General features: G+C 30.4%; 1 protein-coding gene across 3 annotated transcripts in view; it reads left to right on the forward strand.

Moving 5' to 3' along the window:
• The window catches only part of LOC106683488 (uncharacterized), an 84,416-nt gene extending 76,560 nt beyond the window's left edge, over positions 1-7,856 (forward strand). For all 3 annotated transcript variants that reach the window (XM_067050511.1, XM_014424988.3, XM_067050512.1), the window contains 3 exons: positions 3,214-3,288; positions 6,763-6,827; positions 7,520-7,856. In XM_067050511.1, coding sequence (XP_066906612.1) covers positions 3,214-3,288; positions 6,763-6,827; positions 7,520-7,650 — 271 coding nt within the window. In that variant the 3' untranslated portion in view covers positions 7,651-7,856. The remainder of the gene's footprint in view (positions 1-3,213; positions 3,289-6,762; positions 6,828-7,519) is intronic.
• The last annotated feature ends 13,147 nt before the right edge of the window (positions 7,857-21,003 follow it).

A 21,003-nucleotide genomic window follows, 5' to 3' on the forward strand; every position in this document is an offset into this window, starting at 1 on the left:
ACCTGAGGATCCCTGAGCCCACTCTATCCCCCACGTGTGAGGGGTAGAGCAGAGCTCGAGAGATCCCAGCGCATCCCTCTCGCCGCATCACTGGTAATGAGCCAGTGGAGGCTGAGCAAGTGCGCTAAAGCCGCAAACACCCAACTTAAGTGGAGAATCTGACCATTGCCAGAACTCCAATTTTTATTTTAATAAGTCTCTTGGCCACTAGAAGAGTAATATTAAAATTAAGCAAGAGGAACGAATAATAAAATTCATCTGAAAATCTCGTTAGTAAATGCATGAACAAAATGAAAATTTTTAAAATAAAGTAATGAAAAAAGTTGGAAATAAAACGTATATATAGGTAATTAAATATGTAAGTAAAATTACAGGATTAAGGAAATAAAAATATAAAGTCAAATAGTAGAAATGAAACAAAGAAATATGGATATTTTAATTTAATAGTAATCATTTAAAATTGAATTTATAGTGGAAAAAAAAAGAATAAAAATATATATGACCCATGCACTGTATAAGTAAATTACATAAATAGAGAAATAAAATATAAAGCTATGTTAGACGAAAGAAGTAATTAGTAAATGTAGTAATAACATGGGTACAGAATAAGAAAAGAGTAGAGAAAGAGAAGGTGTGTAAATAGAGATATGAGGAAACGGAAAATTAAACGTAAAAAAAGAAAGAATTATGACATTTTAAAGCTAAGTATGTTAAAGTTGCGCGTGAGGTGGTATTAAAGTTAAAAAAGTACGTCGGAGCAGATGACGAAGCTACCGGAAAAGGCCAAGAATATGTTAAATGTTATATTACAAAAGCAATAAAACAATATGTTTAAGTGATTTACAAAAGGAACATATAAAGGGTGACGACAAATAATTTCATAAAATATAAAAGAAGGTTAAACAAAGAGGAACAAAAAGCTAATAGTAACATTATTACTCTATTAATAAATCAAGTACTTGTGAATATGGAAATAATAAGTTCTGTTTGTCGGTTTTTAAATTGATGGAAGAAGGTCCTAGTTTGATGTAACAGCCATAGTTTCAGACCGTGGCAAGTATAGAAGTTTTATCTAGATCAAAGAAATACTTTAAAGATAAGGAATTTTTTCGAAGTTTAAAGGTAGAATTATTTATTACACTCCATACCTTTTATGAAATATCCAATCATGCTAATTTGAAACATCTTTTCTTACATGAGGGTCTTAGACATAAAATATGGTAACAGATTTAGAGTGAAGTTTTTTTACTTCAATTCCCAGATTGGGTTCTTTTAATAGATTTTTGCTAGAAATGTTTAAAGATATAATGTAAGTATGAAACTATGTGACTCATAGTCTAGGGTAAAAAACGCTGTAATGATATTTTAACATTGTGAAGTTTTCCTTTTTTTCAGATGCGAAGGTTTGTGATCAAGTTTTTTGTGTGTCTGTGTGCGGGCGCGCGTATTTGGGTGTGTTGCGTCGGGGAAAATCTTCTAAAGACATGGATAGGTCTGCCCTTATCCGTGTATGGGATTTTAACCTATTAAAACTATCGCACTACACTTGTTCATTACTCTTCGGGGAACCGCTGTTTGGCAATACTTCATGGAGGAAAATGGCTGAGTGTGCCACCTCATTTTTCTCTTCGCATGAGTTCCTTGTTTTCCATGCTAATACCACCTTCTGGCTCTCTTTTCAACTCTTGACCTCTTAAGGATGGCTAATGAATTTCTTCACTGCGTCCCAATGCTGGTCTAAGCGTAGCATATGGCTCACAACTTTTTCTGGTGTGATGCTTCCTCTACACAATCTCTCCAATTAGCTTCTTTCGGCCCTAAAGTGAATAATAAGTGCTCTGGTGTTTGACAGTCTGATATGGAGGGCATTCTGCGGTTTTGTCCAGTTTGAATGGGTACTGGTAGGCTCTAAAGCATCCATGTCCAGTCAACAATTGGGTTACATAGAAATCCACCTCACCATGCTGGGCGACTATACAACAAACCAACGTCGGGCACCTGTTGTGTGTGGAATCAATTTTTCCTTAATTTTTAAATCTTACATAATGGTTTGATAACAAAGTTGATACACTGGGTCATCTCTAAATTGGGGTACCCCTCAAACTTATATAAACCATATGAAATTTTGTTCTATGGAGTCTATATAAAATTTTATCTACTTTATTTTGACGCAAAACAAAAGATGCTGATTCATGCGCTTGCATTATCACTTTTCGGAGTGACTTTTCTCATTAGGTTATCTTTTTACAATCTTTATTCGACGACTATCATATAAACAGAAGACCTAAAAGGGTTATGGTATGTACTTAAGAGATTATTATAGAGCAGCTCTATAAATAGATGGTTTTCGTTAATTATTATTTGAAGTTAATTATTTTTTCCTATCTCATTGAATATATATATTATCGATTTATAATATAGCAACAGTGTATATTATTGATTTAAAGTTGGACAGCTCCAAATCACGTAAAATTGTTTACTACTTTGTATTCTTTTGTCTAGAAATTGGAACAACGCATGACGTTTACACAATTTATATAATTTATTCCAAGCTTGTCATTAAGTCAGCTAGTCCTTTGTTATTCGAAAAAAAATAATGGTTGAGACCAATTCTTTAAATTTTCAATTTTTTTAAAAAGTAAAATAAACAATGCATCTTCACTAGAATGAACATTTAAAGCTCCAGATCATGGTTATAAATGATCCATGACCTGTATTTTCTATGTTAAAACTATTTTTTTGGTTGTTTATTAACATTAGTCGCGATACCAGTAGTTTTAATGTATGCACCTATAACAGTGTGTTTTACGTTTCTATTTTTGACGTGCCGGTTTCTTTGTTTGTTTTTATGTGACTTTTACATGCATAAGGTATTATATTGCAGCTGTATGACGTGATATATGTTTCGCATTAAATGAAGTGAAACATACATGCCTATTGGCTTGAAGAACAATTGAATCGTCTTCATAATATTTTCACCACTATGTTTTTACTATACTCTATATGTCGAGTTATACTTAATTTATCGTAACTAGTATAACCCCAGTTACATACAGTAATAAGTTTAAATCATAGACAAATAATATTATAAATACAAATGTGACATAATTACACAAATTACAATTATAATGATTTTTTAAATATTAATTTATTGGTTTGGAAATTAATATTAGTCATCCACTTACGTTCCTAAACTTTTATTTTTGATTTCAGGAAAGAATCTAAAAAGGTTGATAAAAAAATACAAAATGAAGTGAGCAAACCAGGAGACGAAGAAGAAATTGAATGGTACCAATATCAATTTAATTGTAGTTTAGACGTATCTGTTCAGCCATGATTGATATTATGACAGTTAATATATATTCTATTCCTCAATAGCTCTATATATAATTATTTTTAAAAAAAATTTAATGCTTCGTGGCCTTTCCACCATCATTTATTAATTCAAAATTTCTGTTTGGTAATGAAGCCTACGATAGTTTGATTGTTTCTTGAGGTAATTGTTCCCATGTTTCAAATTCTCGATTGTTCGGAACTGTCTTGACTCAGAGTACACCCTTGTTGAAAGAGTTCCCCAAACATTTTCAATAATGTTCAGATCGGGGGACAACAGGCCAGTCTAATTTGTCAATGTTGTAGCAATTAAACCAGTCTTTAATAATTTGTGCTGAATGTATTGGGGCGTTATCTTGCTGCAAAATTGGTGTGCCTTCAGACATATTAAAAGTCAACTTTCGTTCCTCTAACAAATTTTTATATTCAACTGAGTTTACTCTTGATGAAACAAATACCAAATTTCCTTTCTTTTTGTAACCAATTGATGTCCAAACCATAACTTTTCCTCCTCCCATTTGACGCCTTGATAATTGTTTTCTTCTTTTCTTAAGTTATGAAAATAATACGAAAATCCATCAAAGGCCATCCGGGGTAATTTGTGACGGGTACTCAAAATTGGGTTTCTTGTCAATTAAAAATTGTTTTTGGATTTTTTTTAAAATAATCTTTAGACATTCCTTAGTTTTCTTTGAACTCCAGATTTCTCAGCAATTGCTTTTGTTGTTTTACAAGAGTTTGATGCGATTCGTAGAACATTCCGTTTCTCTCATAATGTCAAAGCAGAGGACCTCCCAGTAGAAAGGTGGGTTCTATATACCTCCCCGTACCGAATAAACTTCGCGACCGATGTAAAACTCCGTTTGATTCGGCGGGCTATTTCCCTACAACTCATCCTGTCCTTGTGGAGTGAAGAAATCAAACGGCGCTCTTCTTCAGAGAAATACTTATTTTTCTTATAACTCACGTTCTTTTAAGTCTATTATGAAACAAATTCAACAATGTACTGAAGTAGAAATGGTATTTTAAAGATTGACGCAAATAAAATGTCAATGTTTACTGATACTGGATTTAAATAATCCTCAAGGTCTGAGAAGGTTGTCTCCATTTCAATATCATAATTTATACTTCAACGTGTGCTTAAAAAAATATTATCAATCGAAGATAAATAAAACGTGAATGTTTTTTTTTTTTTTTAATTTCAATGGGCGTGTCTAACATTTTGAGATTGAGTGTAAAAGTTATGTACAATAGTTGTGAAAGTATTGATTCTTGAGGTACACCGGCAAGGATTGGTCTGATTGAAGATAGATAGCACTGAGCCGAATAAGGAAAAATCTGTGCAACAGAAATAAACTAAGAATTATTAGTAAGGGTATGTTAGTATAGTCTTGAGCTTAAAGAGAAGTCTCTGGTGCCAGAGATTTATGTTTTAGTGCAGTCGATGTGTAGTGAGTTACTGGATGTAGTTTTGCTGTGTCGTCGAATGTGATTTACGGAAACCTAATTGATCATCAAGAATAATTTGTTTTTCTATTAGTATGTCCATTCATCGTGGATATAGTAATTTTTCGAAATTTATAGAACAGATTGGGAGTAAACTGATCTGAACGAGGAAGAGTTGTTTATGCCTTTGTCTTGTTTTTTAATCTTGGTTATATGAAAATTTGTTCACTACATTTGGAATTTTGTACCCCTAATTATTGAGTTAAAGATTGGCGTTAGGAACACTTGAACCTTTCTGGGCATTTGCTGAAGTGCCGCACCACATTTATCAACGTCAATATTAGTTATTTAAATGGTAGAAACTTTAATTTAAATATATATTAATATATTTGGGTATCTATATTTTTATCGATTTGAGGTGAATAAAATGCGGCATAAGTACAATTGGTTGTGGATCTTTCTTAATATTATTAACATTATTGAAGTAAAAGATTCATGTACAGGCATTGCTGGTCCGCACTTCTAATTTGGTGAAGCCAACTGTAGTGGTGTGTAAATACGTTTTTGACCCCTATTGGAACCAAATTATGTTAATTATGAAAATTAAGTTAATGACTCCATGAAATGAAGTCAGTGAATGGTACCATAACCCAGCCGGTTTCTTCTGTTGATAACACACCTCCTTAATTACTTCATATATTATTATTATTATATATTATGGCACTACAGTCCTGCTAGAACCCAGACCTCCTCCACCACAGCTAACTATTCTACACGGTCTCTTGCTTTCTCCTTCCATCTGCCAACCTTTAAGAGCTTCAAATCCTCCTCCACATCGTCCAGCTATCTGCAACCAGGGACGTCCTCTTTTCTATCTGGTTTTCCATAAACCATCTTTTTGCGTATTCTGTCATCAGGCATCCTCTTAACGTGTCCCAACAATCTTATTCTTGCTCTTTTGACTAATGCCACGATAGTCATCGTTTTTTTAAAAAATTATCAGAACTATTTATTCTGCTATAAAAATTCCATGCTATTACTAAAACAGACTAGATGTATTAACTTTTTCTTCCATTAATTGGAAGTATCATAATAGACAAATTATGAAAGTTAGAAAGTTATATGGGTCTACTTCTCAGTTGCTGTGCACTGCAACCAACAGGTCGGCTCCTATTACCAATGTCAATTAGCTTTGAATCCTGTAGGTGACCAAGCTTTTCCAAAACACTGCAGAGGTGACCTTTCGTCCTAGATATTATAAATATGGCCGTGCTATTTGGTGTTTTCTGAATAAGGGCTCGTCCATATCCACAATCTTCTCTCCACTTCCAATAACCCGGATATCTTGTATGGTTGGGGATGTAGCCAACATCTATTTGATATAATCATGTTGAGGATGGGATATTGTCACCCAGTTAGCCAAGAGCTCAAAAACTTTTTTGAAAGAGAGATTTTCGATTATCCAGGTGTTGAAAATTACAGTTATTTTAAATTACCTCAAAGAGTTTTGGGATATTCTACAAAGTGCACCACAATGAAGGCAGTTCATGGAATGTTTTGAAATCTCATCCCTCTGAAGAAATTGTACCTCCCCATATTCCTGTACAATGGGTATTTTCTCAGGACCCCTACAAAGGTGCATTTTGATAAGCAAAATTATAAATAATTGAAACACAATGACAAAGGGAACTGAAATGAACGTTGATAATATTTTGGAAAGTAAGTCCTTTAGAGGAAGTTATGTGATTGTGAGAAGCTGTATTTTCAAAAATGAATAATTGAAAGTTAATTTAACCTTGTTATTGTTAATATATTCCATTAATTACTTTATATGAATCGTTAAATTTGAACTTTTTAATTTGGTCTAATTAAATTATTACAGTTTTTATTTTGAAAATGTTATTACATGATGCTTTAATTTTGCAGTGGTATATTTTTACTATATCTACTTTCATACTTTCTATACATTTTTTTTGTTTTTAGTGACGATGGAAGACTCATAGCATCTAAAGTTTTACCTATAATGGCTTTGCTTCTCCAAAGAAATGGTATGCAATTACCTACTATTAAATCATTTTTAGTTCATTTTAATACTGTGCCTTCATATCGGAAGTGGATAAGTGGTTTATTTGATTATAAACTGAGTGCGGTCACCTAAATCCATCTTTTTTTTCTTTTATCATAGTTTCTTTATATATTTAATATACTCTGCTGATCACTAGATTTATACAATTACTTTATATATTCCATTATTTCATGACAAGTAATTTTAAAAATACAGTATTAAGGTTTATTTGTTCAGGGATAGTTATTATTTTAATAAAATATTAAATGTGCTATCATTAAAAGGAAACTTTATTATTTAGTTTGACCAGTAAAGTTCGAACAAGTTTCAGACTGCTTTTAATTTTTGTATTTCTTATATTAAGTAAGTAATACCTGTGGTTCTGAAACAATTGATCAACCGAAGTTCATTCTTAGCAACTATTACAATGTGATTATTCTTTCTGTAGATTCCATTAACAAACATCCTGTTTCAAAAATAGTTATTTTTTCAGTAAGTATTTGCCATTGTTTTAGAACTTTTTAATAGCTTTTGTCAGCTTTGTAGCTATTATGACAATGGTATGACCGCTCAACTGTTTAGACCTATTCATCTCACCACAGTAGTAATTGTCAAAATATGTTTATAATAACTTAATTATATTCTAAGTGATAATAATTTATAATGATTTTTTAGACCGAGAGGAGATTGATGAAGAAAAGAAAATTCCTGAAGTACCAATCAACACTAGCCATTTACAGCCAAAACTTTCTGTTCAGTGTATTCAACTACTTCCATCAGAGCCTGTGACTTCAAGAAGGCATTAAAAATGATAAATATTGTTTATAAATAAACAAATTACAAGCACTTTAATTTAAAATGGTTGGCAAAAGTCACTTTGTCGAGTATTTTTACTAACAAAAGATATAAATATTGAAATAGAACATGAAATAAGATGACTACAAATAAATAAATGTTTTTATCTAAGAATTCCGGTGCGATCATGTAGTAAATAAATCTGAAAGGATTTGTATGTTTTTTTATTTGTATATTCCTATTTATTATTTTAAATATTGATTATAAATAGCTATTTCCATTATAATTTTCTCTTCATAATGAAAGTATCTTTTGGTTTCATAAAGAATTTTTGTTTTGGAAAGTAGTTAAAAAGACAAAGAAGAAATTTATTCAATTATTGTTTATTTTTATTTAAAATTTTCTACTCAAAAAGTATGTTTCCTTAACTTGAATTTGTTGTCTTTCTAGATCATCCTGTTGAAATCCCATTTCTCTCTAGTAATCCAGTTCTGTTGACAGGTTTTGCTTTTTTATCATCTTTTATGGCTCAGATTTCTTCTCTTTGGTATTTAGTAGGAAATTAGTTTTGATAGTTTTCTCCTAATGTTTTGGTAACATTGACGTATGTTAATGTTGGTTAACAAAGCGTAAAGGTTTTTTTTTATTTTTTTATATATATTATTAAAAACATCTTTTTTGTTAACTTTGTTTAATTATTATTCTGTGTAAAATATAAAATGTCATTTTAAATGATTTTTTACCAAACATTACATAATTTTCAACTATACCTGCTTGAACAGTCTCTTATTGATGCTGGCCTAGTTATGACAAGTTGTAAAAAAGAAGCCATTTTTTATAAATGAGTTGAAAAAGAATTTAAAGCCACAGTTAAACAAGCATCTTACTTTTTGAGATTTGTAATTGAACATATTGAAGATAGTTCCATTAAATATCAACCAGCATATGCAAGAAAACTATTTCAGTGAATGTATAACTGTGTTTTGACACCTATGATAAAGTTGGTTCTAGCTTGTTCTATTGAGAACAAACTAGAAAGTGACAAACATCATAATTTTACATTTAGAGAAGCTCTATGTGCATCGATGTACCTGATAGGCACTGGACCGAATTTAGCCTACAGTTTAAATGCTCTGTGAAGGTATTTAAACTGCTCAAGAGCACAAAATATAATGAGATTAAATAGATTATTTTGTTACAAAGCAGGCACTTGCAGTTCAGGAACACGGTTCTGTGCAGATGGTAATCATAACTTAGACTACTACAGTTATGCGAATTTGGGTCACATATTCCTTTTTACTGCTCTTTTTTAAAAGAGAAAATAATAATTGTTTTAGATTTTTAGATATGATTATATACATATTTGTATATATATAAACATATACCATGAAAAAATGTATTCAAATGTATATAACATTAATAAAAATAGTAGACATTTCAAACATTACAACAATAAATACTAAAATATACAAATTATAATTGAATAATGTGTACAAATAAACATTATAAAGAAAATAGAATATAGAAATTAAATTTGTTACAAATGAAAATATTTGAAAAAATGTAACTGCATTCATGAATTTTAACAAAGTTTAATTAGGAAATTACAAATGATGTGCCTAAATATAAACTTGGATACGAAGCTGCAAATGAAATTTCTAATCTGTATAATAAAAAAAAGATAAAATCAAAATTGTAGGTGTGGCATATGGACTATTCTCCCATATACAAATTTCATGGTTAAGATTTCACTGTAAAAAAATTGTTTTCTAATGTTTTTTTCATGAATTGCTCCAAGGTAGTCTGTAAAAAAAAAAAAAAAAAACTTCATATAATTAATTTTTAAAGAAATCATAAGATCATTATTGATGTTACTGATATGAGGGAGATTGAATTATTATTTGATGCGAAACAGCCCTTAAAGACTATACGACTATGGTTTCTTTTTCCCATAAGGTCCTTATAACTTTGTCGAGAACAATATTGAAAGTCCGTCCCCTTGTCTCCACCATTTCTTATCTGAAACGGTTTGCTGATATTCCCCCTTAATCTTATTTTTGACTTGGTTTCTGTCAATGTTTCTTTCACTAAGTTTATGGTCAGTTGATCCACTTCATATTCCATCAGGATTTTTAGTAAGGTTTCCCTGTCTATGGAGTCATATGCTTTTTCAAAATCAACGAAAGAGATATATAGATTATTCTGTGGTCTATTCATATAATATTGCATTAGAGGCTTTAGACTAAGTATCTATTCTTCGCAGGATCACTTTTTCCTTAAACCCCCTTGGTATTCTCCTATGTTTTCACCTCAGAAAAGATCTTGTAGGTAACTGAGAGATTCCCCTGTAGATGCTCACTTCGGTTTTCGCTCCTTTTTTTGTGAAGAGGGTGGATTAGGCCGATTTTCCATTCTGTTGGTATTTTCTCTTGTTCCCAGACATCCATCAATAGCTCTGAGTTTTCTCCTGAATACCTCACGTGGTACACAAAATTTCATCTTATTTCTCAGTACCCTCTAACCTAGATAGTGAGCTTAGCATCAGGTGACTGTGAAGTACTTTTTGCCATTGGTAGAAAAAACGAAATTTGCGAAAGCATTGCAAGGGCTTTCGTCATATACGAAATTTACAAGTTTCGTTTAATCTCTTGTTCCAACGGCATTACCCTATAATAGACCCTGATGAAACTGTTAACCAAAGTCAGCATAACACTTTCAATTATATCCTCTCTATCTTTCTTCTCTGACAAAACTGTGGAAATCCGAGCAGTCTCATTGAGGGAGATTGAATACTTAAAGTTCAATAAATGCTAAAAAAAAATTTTTTTATACAAAAATATGTATTGCAATAATTTATTAGTTATTATAATTATTTTCTTAAAACAAACTTTTATTTTTATTAAATTTATCCTTTTTTCATTTCTAGGGGACAGTTGCTCCTTCGGGGGGAGGGAAGGTACGCCATACATTCATTTATACAAGCACATATGTGTAACATGTTGAGTTGTTTTTGGGGTTACATTAAAGTGGACCATTCTATGTGAATTTTTTATGAACAACACTTATAGATTATTGAACTCCATTACAAACACACAAATTAACTGTAATGTAACGTGAATCAAACCCACCTTTTAGGAAATATCATTGTGTGAGATAGATAAGAGGTGAACTGACACTCACTGATTTCAGAGCAAGAAGTTCTGTTAAATAAATTATCCTCAGTGTTGCTAACCATAAATTATATTGAAATAAAGATTTCCAGTATTGGCACCTAATTTAAAAAATTGAGGGAAATAGGTTGAATCTATGAGACCGGTGTAGATTATGGGTCATAATTTTGTTTATATTTGACATATATCACAATCTATCCTATCAACAAATAATTAAGACCTTCTAGCACCTATCGAAAAAAAAAATGAGGTTGTAAATAGAAAAAAAAAGGTAATTTTTTGGTCCTCAAAGTGAGCAACTTCAAAGCTTTGGGGCAGCTGAGGGCGATAGAGTTTGACTTTATATTTAAATTTAGGCCTATCAACAAATTGATACTGAGATAATGATCCTGGAACAACAAGTTGAGGTTATTTATTGGCCTGTGGATGCAATTGAAGTATTAGCAGTTTCACACAGATACTAGGATCTCATTGGGACCTAAATTTGTATGTGTTGGGAAAATGACCAATACATAGATGTTTTAATTGTCCAAGTGTTTATTATGTTGAAAGTGTCCCATACATTAGAGACAGACTTACCACTGTCAGTAAAAATAAGTGTAATGATAAATACATTTAATAAATTAAGAGGCAGTATTGATACATTACAGATTTTAGAAGGGGCTCAAATTCAATATTCAAGATTTACAGGCGAAAAAATGTTAGGAGGAATCAAAAACAATCACAACAAATTTTAATATATTTTTTTTAGAAATTGATATAACATTAATTAACTGATAGTATGCAGAGTTATTAATTAAACTTATTAAATACACATTTGACGTGAATTTTTTATCTTTTTTAAACCTTTTACTTTTTATCTCTTATACCAGTATTCCTTTTTCAAAATACTTTTTAGAAAGATAAAGAAAAACCTAGCATAAAATTAAGATTGAATTAATTAGGCTATTAAGTTTCTTACTAGTAATTGACAGGGAAAAACATTGAAATGCTCAAACGTTTAGTATGATTATTTTTAAGAAGAAATATATTCTTTTGTGATCTAATAAGACATCTATCTATTTATGCCTAAATAGTGCAAAGATGTAAAAGCTACGCTATGGTCATCTAAATGATGCTAGATGCTAAACATAAGTAGGAATCAGATACATTTATTTTTTCAACATGAATAATTAATCCTTTGGGGTCTAGGTTGATATTTATGGGTGTAAATATTATTACTTAATTTAATGTAAATATTTTCAAGCATCTTGTATTCATCCACTAGGCTTGTCATGGGTAATAATATACTACTACTATATTATTTATTTATTTTTTCCAGGAACCTTAAAGAACAAGCACTTAATGCTTATCAAGTAAATTACAGAATTTATGAAGTACCTCCTATTTAAGAGAATATTAGATTGGAAGGCTATAAATTATATCGGATTCATCATTAAAATAAAAATAAAAAAAGACAGCTTTTTTATCCTTTACTAGTAATTTACATACTCTAGTTCAGTAGTCCTTGTCCATATCTTCCCTCTCCTCACCCCTGCCAATAACTAAAAAACAAGTTCAGAAAACATATTCTAGCTGTCTACAGTAATGTCAACCATAAAGGTTTGATTAACTTGGAGCACTAATAGTTAACATGTATTTACTAGTGGTTTTGTACACATCTTTTTATTTTTTTACAACTTTTTAAATATATTCTTATCATATCTTACAATGTTAATATCTTGTTCTCATTCAGATCTGATGAAGAAAGCCATGCAAAGTAGGGGGAAACATTCGTTGCTAATAAATCGTTTTTGTTGTACCTTTCTTGACCATCACCAAGATGATCTTCATACAAGTATCTTAATATTCATAATATTAAGATATTACTTTTTATAATTTAGATATTTGAATATGAACACTACAATATTCTCTTTATGGTACTATGTTGCTTACGCCTGGTTAAAATTTATTGTCAGTGGTATTTATTGTCTTCATCATTTTATAAAATAAATTCTTCATATTACAAATCAATAAGTAGTTAATAAATTATACTGTTTGATTATTTAATTACTCTCCAGATAATTGTAACATTATGATCATAAATATGTAGGTTTCAGTGATAATGATACAGATTTATGATTCATCATCAACGGCTTTAATATCTTTATTAAGGGTTTTAAATGTTTATACCATGGACAGTTATTTCTACCACATTTTATTTGCCTTTTTTATATGGACAATAAAAAAGTGTATGTAAGAACAGTTGTATTTTATGAAATAATTAAAATTATCATATTTTTTTAAAATGTTCATTCATTGTATTTAAATACATATAAATAAATTCATGATGTTTTTCTTAATTATTTGTATATTTGCTTCTAATATGTTCAAGTATGATTATTACTGATTAAGAACTAATTAATGGTTAGCAAAGTTCTATAATCAATAATTTGATTTAATTATTTTAAATGCAGAAGATGGTCAGGGTGTGGTCAGCAGAAAAGAACACAAATAAACTAAAGATTATTTATTTATTTGTACCAAGTGAAGGAATAGGGTCTCGAGATGCAGGTTTTTATGTGGATTAATCATCGATGGTTTTTATGTGGATTAATCATCGATGGTTTTTATGTGGATTAATCATCGATGGTTTTTATGTGGATAGAAGTTGTCATTTTTTTTGTTGTAGTTAGAACAATCCATAATAACAGTCTTGTTCCCTTTATCCGCCTTGGTGATAATAATGTCATCATGAGATCCAAGGAAGGATCGGGCGAACGAGAGGTCTTTAAAAATAAAGGAAGAAAATAATGGAGGGTGTTAGAGGTAATTGGAGATGTTATTGGAAATAGAGATAAGTCATAACTCCTTACTGTTGTTGGAATGATGAAAAAGGGGGTCATTTTGAATGTATTCTAAGTCTGTAAGAAGTTCTGGTATAATTTTTAGTGAAGAGTGAGTTGGGTTTTGAGAAATTCGGGCCTAGGATTAATATGTTCAGTACATTTGAGAGAATATCCATTGAAAGAACCCAATTTTCTTGGCCTTAAGGATAAATTTTACTTGTTGATGATTCTTAGTAAAGATTTTTGAATTCACTACTGAGTTTTTGTTTTTTGTGCACACAGGTTGTGTTAAAAATGTGGGAAATTAATATGGAAAACTTCTGAAGTGGGTCTGACCCATATTGGTTAGCAGAATGTGTAAAAGAGAAGAGATGGTATGTAGTAGAAAGTGAATGTGTTAAATGGTTTCGCGAATCTTTAAATTATGTAGAGACCTTTTGTATTTAGTAGAATAAGAATAAAGTTTAGAATGAATGAGACCAGACACAGAAATATGTATAAGAGAGTTGTTGATAGATATAGGAAAAAGGTATTTTGACCTGCATTTAAGTTAAAAAAATCGTTGTTCTAAATTGTAGTCAAACGTTTATGAAGCGAACAAAGAAAATTTATTTACATTATTACTGCAAGAACATTCTTTTCTGCTGTCAAAAGTTGTTGAAAAAAGTTTCTTGAGATTTAAGATACGTAACCACAACATTGCAGTATTGTAGTATTATATTTATTCTGGTAAGATTGTACATATAAAACATTATGTCTTTTATGTTATATAGTGAATACATGTAGTGACTGATTTTACCGAATACTGAATAACTGGATGTGAATTTAAGAAAAGGATTCACCCTATTATGTCCACATTTTTTGTTAACATTAAAGCTGTCTTCTTTGGTTTGGGTATCTATTGTGTCCTTTAAGTGTTTAGGCTTGGGTTTGTGAGCTGTAGCTTGAGGTGTGTGTCCTTTGGCCTGGTAGCTTTTTAGTAGAAGATTAGACCTTCCTGTTGTTACTAGACCTCTACAGAAAATAATCAAACTCAAACTAGAGAAATATGTGAGTAAAAAATAGTTAAAACTTAGAATATTTTAACTACTAACTTCCAGGAAGTAACCATAACTGCACACACATGTTATAATCTGGCAGCTGGGGGTAAACTGATGAGTAATATCAACTAGATTCATCACTGCTATGATTTTTTTCATCATTTTTATTTATTCTTTATTTATACCTATTTAAAACCCATTTTCGTTGGTCATTAATTTTCTAGTATATTGATTTAAAACCATTTATATATATATATATATATATTTCATTTTCATTAATCTTCCTATTTCTAAAAAAATCATTGAAACAGTGTAATGGTTTTCAATGTCTGTCCTCCAATATTGATTTTTCCTCTAGTACTCTCTCCAAAAATATTAACCCATTGCAATGTTTCAAAGCTCATCCAAGAGGAACAGGAGTATTATGTTTACATCCTTTACAGGACCCCTGCTGGAAGTTTTGACAATGTCTGGAGGAATGTTTGAGAAATGTTCAAGGAATATCTGATAAAATATATATATTTTATTTAGGTGGCATCATTTATCCTATTGACTTTTTGGCATCTAAAAATCATTTTAGAGTTCACCACCAGTGACAGAAAAAATTTCATTACCCTCTTATTTTGGAATTTTTATTTCAAATACTAAAATATACAGTGATTCTGAAGAACTTTTCGGCAAGAGCAATCATCATTACTGTGCATTTTACTGGTTACAAATATAATAGTCACGTTTATGTATTTTATAATATAATAAAGTTTATTACAGTAATCAGATTTATTACTAAAGTTCTTATACATTCAGGATGGAGGTATTCAAATTATAACTAGAATGATAATGTTACTCTTACTATAGTATTTTTATTGAAAAATAATATAATTGTTAGAATTAAAAACAAAGTTTCCTAATTATTCACTCTCTATTTTTTTTTTTAAGAGCTGAATCTTCTATTGCACTATTACTGTCTATTGTATCAAATAGATCTTGCTCAATACACAAGATTGATAGATTTTTTAATAAATTTTCTTTAAATCCTTTCACAGTTGTATTGCAGGAATGGGTTCCCTCAGTCTACTTTCAGAGATTCCCTGGTACTTATGATGTTGATATTCAGTAAGCAGCTTAAGGACTGTTTTCCTGTCATGCTAGGAAGAGTGGAAGTATATATTTATTTTCTACATTACTTGTTTAAAGTAGGAATTTTAACATTCTTCATTTTGATTTCTATTAGCATTTTTCTTGCGAATTAGATAAATTCCCAATCACAACTTAATTAAAAAATCAATACTGAACCCTTTTATTATGTTTCTGTTTACACGAGATGAAAATTCTTTGGACTTCCTGAGAGTTTGATCCCTTTATTAGAAGTAAACTATTACCTTGTTGTTTAGGATGTGGTTATATTGTTGGAGCTGTTATGGTTTTTCTTAGGAAAGTACTCATAAGATGGGGAAGTCTTATGGCTATTTTTATAAGTGCCTAGAGAAATGCACTTTTGAATGATTAAATGTATTTCAAGTTTCTTCTAAAAGTATTTCAAGATGGAATCCAGGTTAGATGGTTCAATATCCAAAGAAATTTTAGTCATTTTGTCCTAGAGTTTTATAAAATGTCTCCAATTTCCGGTCACGTCTTTATTCTAAGTAATAGGGTGTATATAAAAATTTAAAAAATGATTGTTTATGAAATTCAAGATTTCAAAGGACTGTGAACATTTTAATCCTATTTAATGCTTACCAATACTTAATAATCCCTTTGGAGCATTTTCTAAGCTTGTTTAATCCCATTCGACTTCTTAAAAAAAAAAACCTCAATTAAGTTAATTATTTCAAAGAACATAAATGACAGTGCCCTACGAAATTCTCGTGATTTTAAAGCATTACTGAAAAAAAAAAAATTCACAACCACTGACGCAACGAATCACCAGTAGCGAGCGAATTTCTAAAATGTTGCACACTGAACCAACGGGTAAACGAAACGTTGGATGGGTAGACTGAAACGTATATAGGAGGATTGCGTTAAAACTGATTTAGTGGTATCGGCATCGAACTTTCGGATTCGTTAGGCCTTCATTATTAATATTATCAGCCCAATAATGCAAGTTTTTCTCTTTTTGGCCAAAATTTTAATTTTTAATCCATAAAATTAAATGTTAGAACTAAATTTCTCATATTGTGGATAAATAATATTTATTCGTTTTGATTTGATTTTATATTATTTTTCCTTTTTTCATTTATAGTTTAAATTTGTCAAATTTTAGATAAGGCATTGATTAACATATGAAGAATCGAATTTAAATAAAAACAGGAAAAAAATACTCTTGACATAGTATCAACCAGTGCTATCGTAACTATAAAAAATTCTCTCTAGAATAGGCTTGTTATAGAGAAAAGTCACATTTATTATTTTTAACTTAGATTCTTAGTCATTCTCTTGCCCATCATTCTTCCGTCTGACTTTGTTGTAGCCAGTTGGAATTCCAATTTATTTTTTTATTTTTTATCATTATGTTATTTTATTTAGCATATTAGGTATACGTAAATTATTTTAAATAAAAATCAGTTGGTCTGATGAATACCTTTATGTTTAAAATCGAATGTTTTAAAGTTTTTCTACATTGACTTTTACTTGTTAGTTTTTAGGTTAGTTGTACATTAGTATATAGTCACACAATTAAAAAGTTAAGCGGTAGAATCTACTATGTGGAATTTTAAGGGATATTATAAAGGTGATTTTGCTTGGAATATTATTTCGAAATACTCCTTTCCATATAGTTCTTTTCCTATTTTATAAAAAGTAAAGTTGTAAAAATAAATTTCAGCTTTTATATATCATAGGCACATAAAATCATTAAAAACAATTAGTTTCCTCATAGTTTTCCAATTATAGACAAAATTTCAGGTTTTTAATCTGAGTACTTCGGTTTTTTATGCATGTTTGCAATTTTAGTGAATATTTAGCGGGTTTAATTTGATTAACACAAGATTAGGTACTGGAAGATCGCTGATTCACCGTGTGTATTAATAAAAGGAATATGGCTCGTGTGCGGTCAAATAAAACTCAAATTTCCATTTACCTTTTTACTTATACTAAGTGTTTGTTTCTTTTTTAGCTCTAGGGAAGCCCTGCAACGTGGGACGAAACGTTGGCTCAATTTAAACAATATTTGAGTTTTATTTGACCGCACCCGGACCATATTCCATTTATAAGATTAGATATGTTTATTAACATTATAAATTAAACAGTAAAGTTTAAGAAAGTTGATTATTGCTAGATTTGGGTGTTTTTTTTTTCACATTTTGAGATTTTACTGTACATAAATCCGGCCTCAACTCATAAGACACTTAAAATTAATATTAGGGAAACTGGGGAATGAATGAAATTTTAAATCTATCATGGCAGTCATACAAATCAAAATTCTTTATCTAATAGGATTTGGCGCGAGAGGTTATGTGTTAGATGAGATAGGGTTAATGAAGAAAACGCTATCTAACACATAACTCCTTCCAATCTAGCCCATACTCATTAAACCCTCCAATCACAGAAATAAGAAATTATACTAAAATTAATAACCAGTAGTTATAAACCCAAAAGAACTGATTATATATTAATTTAAATATAAATCAATAATATGTATTTCATGTTGCACAGTGATACGTATTTTATTCTAATATATGTTATTTTATTTTAATCCAATAATGTTTGGTTTGTTTTCAAAAAATGTAATTAGTATCACGAAAATTGAATTGTATAAGGGTGTATTCCAAAACAATATGGTAAATAAATATTGTACACTATATATTTATGCAATGAAAAAAAAATTAATGTCCCCTGTCTCAATTTAATTGAATTGTCGGTCAAGTATTGATTATTATTATTAATTTAATTTGTATATGGTCTTAATAGTAGTTACCCGAATACTTTTGGCACCTTTTCTATGGTAAAAATGTGTAAAATAATAATTGTAAATTATACTTCAGTTGTGTGTTTTTATTATTAATTTTTCTAGAATCTTTAGCGGCGGTATATTATAGATGTATGTTACTCTTAAAAATAGTTTCTTCAAACAGGGAAAGTATTATTCCTTCAGTTGATTATCAAATACTTTTGAACTTTATGTTTATTAATTTTTCATTAGTACTAATAATGAGAGGTGGTTAATTATTTCAAATAAACTATTTGATATAGGTGCTTTTGACTAGGTCTGGTCTCTTTTAAGGCTCTCGGCAGGAGGCTGGAGAGAGGGGATCCACCACTAAATGGTGCTGAGGGAGTTAAGGCGTCAACAAAGGCTGCCTCGTTAATGCAACCGGTTCGAATCTGCCACAAATAAAAGTCTGGGGATTGACTTTTACTTCGTAGCAGACCCACGAAATGAAGATTTGGCCCCTTTTCCTTTATCAGAAAATGACCATATACGGGTTAAAAAACAAAGATTAGAATCTAGTTGGACTGCTCTCTTAAGTGTGACCATAATCATCACTATATTCCATACGCTTGATAGTTTCTCTTGTTAGGTAATTAGTTATATTTTTAAATCTGACAGGGTAATTAAAAAAAATCAACACTATCATGACATCAATTATATTTCTGTTTTTTTTTTACTTGTGATTTTTATTATAACTAAACTTTTTGCAAAGTAGAAAAAACATTAGCCTATTACTTGGTGTTTATTACTTAAAACTAGAGTAAGAAATATTTCAATACGTATGCAACATAATCTGTTGTAATATAGTCTCATATAAATATAACCTGATGTCACCAATGTTGGAGCATTCAATCCATTGCTCCAGCTAAGTAATTTTAAACCGTTAAGCTGTTAATTTTAACTTTAAGCTGTTTATCCCCTACACTGAGTCCCTCATCTGACTTTCTCCATCTTTTTCTTTTTCAGTATCGTCGTATCATGTGTTAAGTGACTTAACGTTTCTTCGTCACTCTGGCGTTTAAAAAACAGTCGATCAGTAAGAAAGAGCCTTGCTATGTTTTAATGTGTGTGCGCTTCATGTCACAGTCTCACAAGAGGGGATCGTAACACACAAAAAAGCACATCCGGACCCGCCCCACTAAGACCTCCGGAAGTGACAGTCCTATATCACTTTGAAAATATTGGCTTCAAACGGGAATAGGAGACTTTGAGATAGTTTCATCAAGTTAAGCGGTGGTGACGGTCAGGATCAATTTTTGAATCACCTTACATCGCTGGTTCTCAAAGATCGCCATCTAGCTAGTCCATGTCTTTTTTAGAAACAGTTGTTCAGAAAATTTGGCATTGAAATGCTCTATGAGTATTGCGATGAGGCTAAGACCTGGCGAATATTAAAATTCACATAACTGTACACTGATATAATAGTAATCATTAGACACAGTAATAATAGAAATCATTAGACACAGTAAAATCTGCTATATAAAATGGGTATCCAATATGTCGATTTTATTGTGAATTTTGCTATCATCTACCAAACGTATCTTGAATATGTAATTTCATTTTCGTACAAATTTTCTATTTTGAACTAGACTGCCTATGCATACTATTTTTTTAAGACTGGATTATTCGAACGCACGTGACCTTAAAAGGTAGTAGATGACGTTTGTTACAAATAATTTTATGCTATTGTTTATTTCACATGCATTGTCAGTGAATGTGATGAAATAAAATGTTTAGACTTTTCTATGTTTACATCTGATGAGAAAATTTTTGACTAAGTTGTGATGCATCATAGGTATTAAACAATGCTTTTAATGTATTATAATTGTGGTTACAATGAAGGTATTTGCTAGTGGTAGGAGAAGTGAAGTAAAAAAATAATAATACAAAGAAACATAAAAATTAATTTAAAACTTAAACTCTCAACTATTTTTCTGGAGCATGGAAGAGTATATTGCAAGAGTTTAGGCCATGAATCAATTATAAAAACAAATCCTCGACTTTGATACCTAAGGTGTTTACCATGGTAAAGTTTAAATAAAATGTAATAGTACAAGAGCCTAAGTGGAGAAAAACGGCAGTTACTTCACCTCAATTTTTTATTACAGTCATGAAAACTATTCATTATTACTAGTCAAATTTAATGAGTCTATCAAGTAAAGGTAGGGGAATTAAATATGTTGGCTTTTAAAAACTTTAATAAAAATTAATTTTTATTCGGAGCTCAATATCTTTAAAACTCCCGGCAACATTACAAACAGCTAAGAAAACATCATTTAATGTAAAGTAAATTGGATAAAACCTGGCCCTAATAGATCTATATATGTTCATTAAGTTTCCGAGATATAGCTTTTTAAAAAGCAACATTTCATAAATGCACTGAGAAATCTAAAGAAAG

Source organism: Halyomorpha halys, unplaced genomic scaffold, assembly GCF_000696795.3.
Source record: "Halyomorpha halys isolate HHAL.00 unplaced genomic scaffold, Hhal_1.1 Scaffold488.1, whole genome shotgun sequence".
Taxonomy (NCBI): domain Eukaryota; kingdom Metazoa; phylum Arthropoda; class Insecta; order Hemiptera; family Pentatomidae; genus Halyomorpha; species Halyomorpha halys.